Below are 13774 nucleotides of genomic sequence, written 5' to 3'. Positions count from 1 at the left end.
TAAAGTGATTGGAATATTTCCAGAAACAATGTGCAATTAGGTTATTCCTTAAAACAGCATGTGATTAGGTTATTTCTTAAACTGCAGCATTTACAGAATATAATTAGATTGTCACATCCTGCCTGCAAGTCAGAAAAACACATCTCCCTGGGACATCCAATTTCTTTCATGTCAGCAGAACAAATTAACCCTTCAACATCCCATATCGAATCTCTCAACCTTGCAAAGCCTGTTGACCATCAACAAGGCTCACATCAGATGTCATAACCACCACAGACTTCCAGCTGTTATTTCCAGGTTTCAGAATTCTGGATTTCAGACAAAGGTGTACTGTAATCATTTTCAGTTAACTTCAATATCTTGCAGGTCACGTTTCTACCAGTTGTTCTAAATCAGATAATTTGTTACAGCAAAATCCAACTGAAAATTTTGAAAATGTTCTCAATGCACAGTTTGGTATATTGTTTTTACCCTGAATACAAGACATCGAATAAACACATAAGCCAAGCAGAATATATTACTCAAAGCACATTTTTAAAATACTCCAAACAAGCAGTACTTGTTCAGCAAACTCAGTAATTATGGAACTATATTCTGTCATTGGTTTGCACTCAAGCTAAGAGTTAATGAATCAAACAATCTCTCACTATTTAGATAACACTTTTTCATTCCTCCTGCAAAAATGGGCAACTTCATATTTTCCAATATTATTCCGAAATAGCCAGTTCATTGCCCACTCACCAAATGTGTCCATATCCTTTGTTACCTCTTGCTCTCTTCACATCTTACTTTTCTACATATCTTTGTGTCATCAGTAAATTTAACAACCATAGTGTTGGTCCTTTCATCCAAGTTGTTTATATAAGTTGCAGCATTGAGGCCCCTGCACTGATCCTGTGGCACACCACCTAAGTGTTTCATCTCGCCAACCAGAAAATGACCCATTTATGCTGTCATACTGCTCACTCTTCACAAGCCAATTTCCCATCCATGCAAAAATGATCAAAACAGAACGAGCTTTAATTTTTCACAATAGCCTTTGAAATGGCTCGTTATCAAATGCCTTCTAATTATCTCAGTACAGTACGTCCACTGGATCTCCTTTATTGACATGACATGTTACTTCTTTATTAAACTCCAATCAATTGATTTTAATGATTTCCCTTTCATAAAACCATGTTAACTGTGCCTGATGTCTTGAATTTATTGAAATACCCTGTTATGAGTGACATCCTAAATAATAGTTTCCAACATTTTCCCTGTGACAGATGTTAAACTTCATTCTCCACTCTTCAGCCCACTGGCCCATCTGATCAAGGACCCATTATACTTGGAGGTAACCTTCTTCACTGTCCACTACACCTCAATCCTTGTGGCACACCATTGATTACAGGCTCCAGCCTATAGTTCTGTGCTTTTGCGTCTCCTTCCCTTTCTGAATAAACTAGTCACACAAGTTACTTTCTAATCTAATAGAACCTTTTTGAATCCAGTGAACTTAAAAAAAAAATTAAAATCAAAGCATCAATTATCTCCCCAGCGACTTCTTTTAACACCCTAAAATCATCAGGACCCACTGACTTGTCGAGCCACAGTTCCAATAATTTGCAAAGTGCTACTTCCCTGGTCATAGAATCATAGAGATATACAGCACAGACACAGACCCTTTGGTCCAACTCGCCCACGTTGACTGCATATCCTGAATTAATTTAGTCCCATTTGTCAGTATTTTGCCCATATCCCTCTAAACCCTTACTATTCAAATCCCCGTGCAGATGCCTTTTAAATGTTGTTATTGTACCAGCCTCCACCACTTCTTCTGGCAACTGATTTCATACACTCACCACTTTCTGCATGAAAAAACGGCACCCAAGGTCCTTTTTAAACATTTCCCCTCTCGCCCTAAACCTATGCCCTCAGTTCTGGACTCACCCATCTCGGATATTTACCCTATCCATGCTCATGATTTTATATACTTCTATAAGGTCACCCCTCATCCTCTGATGCCCCAGGGAAAATAGCCCCAGCCTCTTCAGCCTCTTTCTAGAGCTCAAACCCTCCTACCCTGGCAACATTCTTGTAAATCTTTTCTGAACACTTTCAAGTTTCGCAATCGCATTCCTATAGTAAGGAGACAAAAATTGAATGCAGTATTCCAAAAGTGGCCTAACTAATGTTCTGTACAGCCGCAACATGACCTCCTAACTCCTATACTCAATGCAATGATCAATAAAAGCAAGCATACCAAATGCCTTTTCACTATCCTGTCTACCTGTGACTCAATTTTCAAGGAACAATGAACCTGTACTCCAAGGTGTCTTTGTTCAGCAATACTCCCTAGGACCTGACCATTAATGGTAAAGTCCTGCCCTGACTTGCCTTTCAAAAAGGCAGCACTTCGCAATTATCTAAATGAAACTTCATTCTCCACTCTTCAGCCCACTGGCCCATCTGATCAAGGTCCCATTATACTTGGAGGTAACCTTCTTCACTGTCCACTACACCTCAATCCTTGTGGCACACCATTGATTACAGGCTCCAGTCTGAAAAGCAACCCTCCACCACCACCACCCTCTGTTTTCTCCATTCAAGCCAGTTCTGCATCCAAGGCTAGTTCTCCCTGTAATCCATGTGATCTAACCTTACTAACCAGTCTATCATGAGGAACCCTGTTGAATGCCTTACTGAAGTCCATATTGATCACATTCACTTCTGTGCCCTCATCAATCCTCTTTGTCACTTTTCAAAAAACTGTAGTTGCAATTTTCGTGAGCTTCTTCCAATTCTTTATTTACAGCTGTTTCCAAGATTTTAGTTGTATCCTCGAAAGTGAAGAATGATAAAAATATTAGTTCCATCTATCTGCTATCTCCTTGCTTCCCAATATCAATTTGGTCAACTCATTTTCTCGGCAGCAATACTCACTTTGTAAACTCTTTTAAATAGCTGTAGAAACACTTATTATGTCATTAATCTAACTTCACCCTCCTTATTATTCTTGCAATCTTTTTTCTATATATTCTATCCGATATTCTAATTTGCTATACATCTTTTGCCATTATATCCTTATTTCTTAAGTTTGATCCTCTTCTTTACTATTTAGGGAGGTGTGGATAGTGAGTCATCGGACAATGTTTCTCCTTCGTTGCAATGCATTGATACAGTTAAATCTTAAAACTGAGATGTCCGACTAAATATTCACTACAGTCTCTTTTCATTGACCTATCCCTTAACTGAAATAGTTCATTCGGTTCAGCTGGATCTGCTTTCATACTTTCAATTTATTATTAGTTTTACATCTACACTTTTCGTCCTCAAACTATATGTAAATTCAACCATATCATGATCACTGCTACCAAGGAACATCTTCACTTTGGAGTCATTAATAAATCCTATTTCAATGGTCAATACCAAATCAGGGCGAGAACAGGCTGTGCTCAGAAACTGATCTGAATGATCAGAAACATGCTATGAATCCCTCATTTGGCCCATATCCTCCTAACCTTTCCTTTTCATGCACCTGTCCAAATGTCCTTTAATTGGTGAATTTGTACCTGCATCAACCACTTTCTCTGGCAGTTCATTCCACATATGAACTACCCTCTATGTGAAGAATTTGCTCTTCCAGTCCCCTTTTAAGATTTTCTCCTCTCACCTTGAAACTATGCCCTCTAGTTTTGGACTCCCCTACCCTGGGAAAGGTTGACTATTCATCTTATCTGTGCCCATGATTTTATAAATCTCTTTTCGATCATCCTTCAACCTCCTACGGTCCAACGAAAAATGTCCCAGACTATCCAGTCTCTCCTTATACCTCAAACTTTCCAGTCTTAGTGACATCCTTGTAAATCTTTTTTGCACCCTTTGGTATTTACTGACATCTTTCCTACAGCAGGGCAACCAAGACTACACATAGTAGTCCAAAGGTGGCCTTACCAATGTCTTGTACAGCCGTAACATAACATCCCACCAAACTCTTGCAATCAACGTTCTGGCTGATGAAGGGAAACATGTCAAATGCCGTCTTCTTCACCCTGTCTATCCGTGACATTCAAGGAAGTAAGTACCTGCACTCCTAGATCTCTCTGTTCAGCAACACTCCGCAGGACCCTACACCTGTGTGATTAACTATCTAAGTTCTTCTCTGGTTTGTCTTACCAAAATACAATATCTCCTACTTACCTGAATCAAACTCTATCTGCCACTCCTTGGCCCACTGGCCTAGTCAACAAGATTTTGTTGTATTCTTAGATAACCTTCTTAACTGCCCGCGTCTTTAATATCCCATTCTACATGTGGTTACTTTGAGATAGCCAGCATACAACTTCCACAAGAGACTTCTTGCCTTTATTATTTTTCATGTTGACCCAAGGGTTCTCATATCTTCGTTTTCTGAACTTACCATCCCTCTAAATGTGTTGACATCATCTTTAATCAAGAAAGCCACTTTCCATCTTTTCCTAGTTTCCTGACCTTCCTAAATTTCACACCCCCTTCAACATTCACATCCCAATCAATGTCACCCTGTCAACACATCTCTGCAATGGTTACATGATCAGACTTGTTTCTCTCAATTAGTACCATCAGTTCATCTGCTCTACCTGTAGTTGAATACAAATGCACCCAGATAGTGCCTCAAGTTGCATCCTAATATTTTTGTAATTCTAGTCTTATCTACTGATTTATTCTTAGACTTATACTTTGTCACTTCCTGGTCTAGTCTGCTCATCATTTCATACTTTAATATTTCATCTGTTGCCTTACTTTGATTTAAGCATGAACCAGCACCCTCTAACTCCCGTTCAGTTAAAACATACAGACAAGGAAGAATGAGAGAAGCAGCACTGTGATCAGGACAGTAACCATATATGCAACAGGGACCGCTGAACTGCTTTCCCTGTTTCCCTTCAATCCATCACATCCATGTTTTCTTTCTCTGGTCTGCCTGTGTCTAAGGGCAAGTCTATAAGGGGATGAGGGTTTTAACTAGTCAATAATTCATAATTGTTAGTTACAGCTGGCATCTATTTACTTGTAATAAATAGGAATTCTTGTTGATTACAGAAACCGGATCCATGTTTTCTGTTAACCCCTGACTATAAGACATGAAATTTGGGGAACTGTGTATACCTTTTAAAATCCTTAACTTTTGTAGCAATCCTGGAAATAGTTGGTCTTGATTTCTAGTGTACCATCCTAGTGAGACATGACAAATTACATAACAAATTCAAGTTGTACGGGAATTCATAGCAGAAGGTGAGTGAACATTCTTTTTCACTTCTGCTATATCAAAAAATGAAGACCAAAGTTTGAGTAGGCAAGTTCTCATTTAAACTTTGCATTTTATTTCATAATGGTCGTTAAACGTATGAGAGATGGTCAAAGCAAAGCTCACAAGGCCAGCTCAATAAAGAACAAATGTAGTCAAACTCCCAGCTGTGAAATTTTTAATGCACATGAAAGGAAACAGAAGCATTAATGTTCAGCACTGCACTTAACCTGCTCACACCTTGTAAAATTCCAGTTCATCCACAAAAATAAGCAAAGAAATCTCAGGTATTTTTACTTTCCTGAGGATCAAGTTATTTTTCAATTATAAAAAAAAGTTCAAGTCTTCCATTTTGAAAAAATGCCATTCAAACAAGTCTGTCCCTCACTTAAAGGAATGCTTAATTTCCTAATCCTGAAAGGCTGCCACCCCAAATAAATTTGTTGGTGTATAATGAGCTTGTTGCAGAACATTTCCAAAGTTCTTCGACTGCTCAATTCTAAAAGCCACATGTTGTCCCCTGTTGGGATCAAGGTAAATTAATTTTAGATGAGGCTGCATCTCTAATAGAAAGTGATTTGAGAGTAGTGACGCTGATTCTACCTTTGGCCATGATTTGATATAATCTATGTGGCTGCATTCCATGGTCACTTTTTTGTGTGGTCTCCACACACTCAAATTTTTCTCACCATTTTGAAGGTTCTCTAAAATGCTCATAGCCACAGAAACATGGGTCTGATGAGAATCTCTCAGTGGAGGTTTGCAACCTGTTTTCCCTGGTTTATATTGCTTCAAAAGATCATTACTTTGAAAAATAAAAATCATAGGTGCTTTTTGCATGTTGCTTATGGGCAGGTGTATTGTCTTTGTTGTCACTGTGCAGTCACAAAATTAATTAGCATATTGGTTTGAATTGACAATTCTCTAACAGGACATGACCAAACAGGCGAAAGCTCTCAGAGGTAGCCTAGCTCAGGCTTCATATCCGATAGTTTGAGGTTGTATGCACCTCTGATAAAACAAGTGATCAGTGAATGTAAACTCCAAGTGTGTATGATGGGCAATGCAACCAACTTGGTTGTATTCAGCACACTGTAGTCTATGAAATAAGGAGGTTAAAAATCCCAAAACAATTTTCACAGATGTTTCCAATGGATTAATTTGCTGTCGACTGCGAAAAAACCCATCCATCGTTTGACATTATTATGCACAGCTTCCTGGTGGATGGCCGCCAGGCAGATAAAGTGATGTCAGCAGTTTTAGTTGCAAGGCCCTGGCCATGTGGATTTCTCCTTAAAAAAATACTGCAGGACATAACGTTAAGTTTCTTATAAATGTGATAATTTTTGCATCCTACTTGAAGAACGAAGTGCTTCATTGCTGAAAGTATCATTGGAAATTGCATGAGTAAATTCAACAACTTTGCAAATCATGGCGGTGTTGACTATTTCAAATCTACCACAAAGTCATAAGTTTCCTCCTTTTCGATTTCCCATAGGCATATCCTTATCCGTTAAAATAGGATCTGTGCATGTAAAAAAACAGCTTTGCCAAATGACTGAAAAAGCACCAACTGCCATGGCACCCAAGTCAGCCAAGAAACATGCATGTTAAATGCACAAACCTGTGCAGTTAACAGAATGCAAAAAAGTTCTACATCTGGTTTCCCTTATAACTTGCATAACTGAAGAATAACAATCTCATCCAATTCCCATTCTAGCAAGTGATTAAGCTGCCTTCCTTTATCACAAGCTATTGGATTCAAGACATCAGGCAAATTTCTTATAACAACCTAGATACTCTTGATATTCACCATTTCCAGAAAAATAAAACTTAGCTAGTTTTATTACACGTCTTTATTCCTTCCATGTTGTTTATGCAAGCCACTTCAATTGCGTTGTCCACGTACATATGAACATTTTTCTTGTAAACCTGTTTGTATGCGAAAGAAAGAAATCTTCAATTCCAGGTAATTTATTTCATTTCTTTCTCCTTCTGCCATGTCTTCAACATACTATCTTCCTCCAATGTTGAGGTACCATAGGATGCACCCCATAAATAATCTTGAGGCATCACTGGTGATGGCAAGTGTTGGTAACCTATTCGTCTTCATTGCTCAGACCATTGAGAATAGGAGCTGGGACATTTTGCTATGGTTGTAACAGGGCTTTGGTGAGGCTAGTTTTAGAGTACTGTTTGAGTTCCGGTTGCCCTGCTATATGAAGGATATTATTAAATTGGAGAGGGTGCAGAAAAGATTTACAAGGATGTTACTGGGACTAGAGGGTTTGAGTTATAATGAGAGGCTGGACAGGCTGAGACATTTCTCACTGGAGTATAGGGGTTTGAGGGGTTATAGAAGTTTATAAAATCATGAGGGGATTGGATAAGATGAATAGCAGAAGTCTTTTCCCTCGGGTAGAGGAATTCAAAACCAGAGGGCATAATTTTAAGGTGAAAGGATAAAGATTTAAAACGGAACTGAGGGGCAACGTTTTCACACGGACAGTAGTTCGTATGTGAAATTAATTGCCAGAGGAAGTAGTAGATGGAGATACAGTTACAACATTTAAAGGACACTAAAACATGGACACAAATAAGAAAAGTTTAGATGGATACAGGCCAAATGCAAGCAGATGGGAGTTATTTAGTTTGGGAAAATTGGTCAGCATGGATGAGTTAGACCTAAGGATCTTTTTCTGTGCTATATAACTCTATGACTCCATAACCAACTGTATTTCAGCTAAATTTACAGATGATTAAAAAGATAAATGGAAAAGCAAGTTGTGAAGAGGATACAAGGAGTCTGTGGAGATAGATTAAGAAAATGGGCAATATTTAGCAGATGGAGGATAATGTGAAAAACAGTGTCCATTTTTCCCGAATTCAAAGGAAATCACGTAACTGGGACAAAGTATTTTGTTTGTGTCTCTCATCCGTTGTAAATTAAAGAAATTAAAGAAAGATAAAAACAGTAAAACAGAGAGAAAGGGGAAGTTATAGATGCAGGATGCATAACAAAAACTAAATCAATAAATGTACAAACTCAATGTTTACAGAGAACCCTGTGAAATTTAAACAGCAATAGTGCTAGAATGGAGATCCCCAAACTAATCATTCCCATCCACTCACCCTTCCTTCATGACAGACACCAGCAACCCAAGAGGAAGCCAAACAATATATTCTACCTCAGATTTGCAAACCCTCAGCCCCAATGCAGTGTGTTTTAACAACACATCCTCTACTCCAGTTACGATACCAAAACCCAGGACCAGTTCCACACATCCCTAAACTTGCATCCCTCCTCTAAATTCCAAGTAGCTACTTTTAATGACCCACCCTTCCAACATTTTTACTTCTTAAAAAAAGGAAGATGATTATTTGGCCTGTCAATGTAACAAAGTTGGTAACAGACCTCAGTGGGGTTGAAACCATAAGTTTGAGGAGCAGAATTCGGCCATTTGCCCATCCAGTCTGCTTTGCCATTTGATCATGGCTCTGCTTCTCAAGCCAATTTGCTTACCTTCTCCCCATAACTTTTGATCCCTTACTAATCAAAAACCTATCTTTATCTTAAACACACTCAATGACTTGGCCTCCATAGCCTTCTGCAGGAATGAGTTCCACAGATTCACCACTCCCTGGCTGAAGAAATTCCTCTTTATCCCAGTTCTAAAGCGCTTTCTCTCTCAACCCTGAGGCTGTGTCCTTAGGTCCTCGTCTCTCCTACTAGTAAAACAATCTTCTCCACATCCACTCTATCAAGGCCTCTCAGTATTCTGTAAGTTTCAATCAGATCCCCCATCATCCTTTGAAACTCCATCAAGGATAGACCCAGAATCCTCATATGATAAGCCTTTCATCCCGGGATCATTCTTGTAAACTTCCTCTGGGCTCCCTCCAATGCCAAATCATTACTCTGAAGATACAGGGCCCAAAACCACTCTCAATATTTCAAATGTGTGACCAGAGTAATTTACAACCTCATCAGTACATCCCTACTCTTGCATTCTAACCCTCTTGAAGAAGTGAATGGGAACATTGCATTTGCCTTCCTGCCAACTGAATCAGCAAGTTAACCTTAAAACAATCTTGAACTCAGACTTCCAAGTCCTTTTGTGCACAAATTATTTGCAGCAGCACAGTAACATGGGCAGTGAAGATTGTGGCATGGAATAAGTGGAGACTATGATCTCATCAGTGAATAACTAACTAGATGAACGATTGCAGATCATTTTTGTGCATTTTGTACACTGGAATCCTCAGAGACTGTGCTGTTTTATCAGTCTCTCCAAGTCTGGGGAAGAAGGAAGGGTACAGTGGACAGAGTTCTCAGTACAATCTGTTGATGACTCAGCTGATTGTATTCAAAACAAAACGGGACGGGGATGAGGTTGGCTCAAGGAGGGAATGAGGTCAAACCAAACAGAAGTTTGGCATCCAGACTTGAGCCCTGTCACATTGGCAACTAAGCTACATTTTGACCTTGAAATCACTGCTCAGGATTCTTAGCATTAACAGTCTTTTCAAGTTAACATAGATACCATAACTTATCACAAGATTGCCACAAGCTCCTTTCCAGTTATCTGAAGTTATCTAATTGCAAACATTAACTCTCAACAAGTCTAAAGGCAGAGGTAGAATACAGAAAACAAAGATAAACAGCTGGAGGGATAAAGAATATACAGAAATAAAATTACAAAAACATCAGGTAAAAGAATGAAAAGACACAGAGAAAATCTTATTAAAACTGACAGACAGAGAGCAATAGTGAAAAATGAGGAAGCAAGATAATATTCCAAAAAAAAAGTAAAGAGGAAAAAGTCAAACTGGAGATAGTGAGAAAGTATAAGCAGTAAACAGAAATGTGAATAACATATTACAAAAACAAGCATGGGGAAAATGAAAAATGCCAATTAGTTGCAGTCATTTGAAGAAAAAACATTCAAGTATTTTTTTTGGAAACAAAAGGGCACGGGTTTAAATTGGTTGTGTTTGATCAAAATATTTTACATCTTTAGGAAGGACAGACACACACAGGCCCGAGTCTTGTTTGGTACGGACAGCAAAGAAACAGCACGAGAAAACATGCAGTCGGAAGATAGAAAGAGGGCCAAATAATGAATTTGACGACTGAGAACTGGAAACAGAGTAGCTTCATGAGTTAGAAGCTGTATTATAACACGATGCACCTTCTAACTCAGCATGTGAATCACCATGGTACATATACCCACTTAAGTTAGAATTGAAATCATTGTATTAAGGTACTAATTACTGTCAGAAGCAGGCAAACTGTTTTTAAGTAGTATACAATAGAATTCTACAACAATGTTCACATGCAGCACACAGATGAGATGAATAAAAATATGATTGACAGCATTTTCTGATGTAATTTCTAAACATAAAAAGACTATTCTAGTTTCAAAACAAACAATTAAAAGAAAAATGTCAGGATTTTCAGATTAGGTTATCTATGATACAAACTTTTCACCACTTCCAAATAACTTCTTTGTGAAGTGTTTTCCAGAAGTATTGGAGGTGGAAACTGTTTCACATTAAACCAAAAGTAAAATAACAGAAATCTATCCCATGAAACACACATCTTTCTGTCAGCCAATCACACAGAGCAGTCTGAATTAACTGAAACAAAAATAATGATTTGCTGCAGAAACTCAGCAGGTCTGGCATCATCTGTGGAGAGAAAGCAGAGTTAATGTTTCAAGTCCACTGACCCTTTTCGAACTCAGGCTGAATTTCTCCAAAAATTTCTGTTTCTCTATTAGATCATCCATACCTGCAGTTCTTCATTTGACTTTAGCCTCAATTTACAGTTTGTTCCTCCTGGCTGGCAATTGTCAAGAGTACTTTGTACTAGACATTAGAGTCAGAACATCAGTAGCAAGTGTAAAATTTAAAAGGTCATGAATAGAGCACACACTTGTTCAAAATATAAAGCTATTCTGAAAGTAATACATGATCATATGGCAGGGTACATATTATTTCAAATTTGGTACTCACCTGATAGTGATAATTTCTGAACCATTGTTTCAAGTCCCAGTCCCATAGGATCATCTGGAATATAGAAAATGAAGGACAATTAACATAATATAGTTGGAAAATATTTTTGGACTATTCGTAGCAACTAAGTTAAACTCACTACAAAGCATCCAATACCATATTCCCACCAGATAAAGTATTTTTAAATTATACTGGGAAAAGATTAGGATGCAGAGGGACAGAATAAGGACAGAGTTGGATGAAAGGAATAATGAATAAATTCTTTGTTAATGCCAGTAACAGCTGAGGTGGCGGAGAGGGGTGAGTTTTTGCAAACTGTCGTAAGGAAAAATTCAATTCAGCTGGTATTTATCTTATACCGTCTCATGTCCCATGTTACACCACATATAGGTGGAACAGTTTCCACTCCATGCCTTCCTTGATGTTTAAAAATAATCATTTTTTGCCTTTCTACTGCTATGCTGAAAGGATCTCCCAAATGCTGCCTTGTTCCACAACTGTGAAACCAGACCTGCTTATGGTTTTCTCTCATTCAAATAGCTGAAAAACGTCCATACTTCTTAAATTATCAAGTGCAGGCAAAAAGACTTGAATCTAACTTCAAATGCTTAAAAATGACAAGATCCACCAAACAGGTCACCTGGTTCCAACTGGCTAAGAAGTGACACAAAAAGTCGTGTGCATAGCGTAAAAAATCTTCCTTTAATAACTTGCTAATCTACTTCCTCTAAGACCTGGTCATCAAAATTTCTTGGCAATGTTTCATTTGTTATGAAATTCTCTTCCATTGTCTGGTACCAATAATAATAACAAATCTCTCTCCAGTGACAAGGCAGCATCAACTTATGTCATCTTTAATATTGTAAAACATCTCCAGGTATTAAACAGGAGCATCAGTAAACGAAGTTTGACACTGAGTTACAAAAACATATTTGGGCCATACTGCAAAATTGGAATCTAAGAGATGGGTTTTCAGGAATTATATGAACATACAAACAAAGACACTGGGCCCTTTAGACCTGCTCAGCCATTCAACATGAATCATGGTTGAACTGATTTAAACTTCAACTCTACATTCCTGCATTCCCCAATAATCTTTCATTCCCTCAGTAATTAAGATTCTATCTACCCTTGCCTTAAAAAATTTACAAGATTCTGCATTCACTGCTTTACTGACGAAGGGAATTCCAAAGACTCTCAACCCCAAACGCCAAAGTTTTTCCTTATCTCTATTTTAAGTGGGCATCCCCTTACTTTTAATCTAAGATCCCACTTTTAGATTCTCCTACAAGAAGAACCATCCTTTCCACATTCACCTGGTCAAGTCCCCTCGGGATCTTGAATGCTTTAATTAAGTTGCCTCTGACTCTTCTGAATTCCAGAGGATACAGGTAGAGTCTCTGTTTCCTTTTCTAATAAAGCAATCACTTATTCAGCGATTGCTCCAGTAAACCTTCATTGACCTACTTCCAATGCATTAACGTCCTTCCATAAGTAGTGATCAGTACTGTACACAGTACTCCAGATACAGTCTCACCAATGCCTTGTGTAATTCAAGTATAACCTTGTTACTTTTGCATTCAATTACCCTCACAATAAAACATTATGTTCTATTAGCTTTCCTAATTACTTGCTGCAGCTGCATACTAACCTTATACAATTTATGTATTCGGACACCCCAGACCACTCTGCAATCTCTCACCATGTTTTTTTTCATTCCTCCTGCCAAAATGGACAATTTCACATGTTCCCATTTTATACTTGTTTGCCTGATCTTTGCCCATTCATTTAACCTATCAATATCCGTTTGTAGTCTCCTTATATCCTCTTCACAACTCACTTTCCTGCCTACCTTTGCATCGTCAGCAAATTCAGTCACTTTATTCAAATTATACATAAATTGTAGTGTTGTGATGCCAGCACCAAACCACTTGTGACATTCTACTAGCCTGAAAATGACCCACTTATTCCTACACTCTGCTTCTTGTTAGCTAACCGATATTTTATCCAAGCCAATGCTACCCCAACACCATGAGCTTTTATTTTCTGTAATAATGTTTGATACAACACCTTATCAAATGCTTCGAAATAGAAGTAAAAGACATTCACTGGTTCCTCTTATCCATAGCACAAGTTACTTCTTCAAGAACTCCAATAAATTAAACATGCTTTCCTTTGACAAAACTATGTTGGCTCTGCCTGACGACCTTAACCTCATCAGGGTGCCCTGCTTAAATACATTTAATCATAGCTTCTGACATTTTCCACATTATGGATGAGATGCCAGCTGCAATGTAGTTTCCTGTTTTTTGACTGGAAGAGTTACTTTCGTGATTTTCCAGTCTAATGTAACCTTTTCCAAAGCCAATGAAAGTTGGAAAATAAAGCCAATGCATCAAATCGTTCAAAAGCTGCTTCTATTAAAACACTAGGATGAAATCTACCAGGATCCAAGGAATGTCTTTACTGGAGAGGAAGAGATAAGAA

General features: G+C 38.1%; 1 protein-coding gene across 4 annotated transcripts in view; it reads right to left on the bottom strand.

Annotated features, from left to right (window-relative positions):
• Window positions 1-13774, bottom strand: part of pde3b (phosphodiesterase 3B) — a 249067-nt gene that overhangs the window by 88197 nt on the left and 147096 nt on the right. For all 4 annotated transcript variants that reach the window (XM_072592355.1, XM_072592356.1, XM_072592357.1 and 1 more), the window contains exon 2: window positions 11288-11341. In XM_072592355.1, coding sequence (XP_072448456.1) covers window positions 11288-11341 — 54 coding nt within the window. The remainder of the gene's footprint in view (window positions 1-11287; window positions 11342-13774) is intronic.

The sequence above is a fragment of the Chiloscyllium punctatum genome, chromosome 22 (assembly GCF_047496795.1).
Source record: "Chiloscyllium punctatum isolate Juve2018m chromosome 22, sChiPun1.3, whole genome shotgun sequence".
NCBI lineage: Eukaryota > Metazoa > Chordata > Chondrichthyes > Orectolobiformes > Hemiscylliidae > Chiloscyllium > Chiloscyllium punctatum.
The sequence above is the reverse complement of the archived record's forward strand: the minus strand, read 5'-3'. Positions and strand labels throughout refer to the sequence as shown.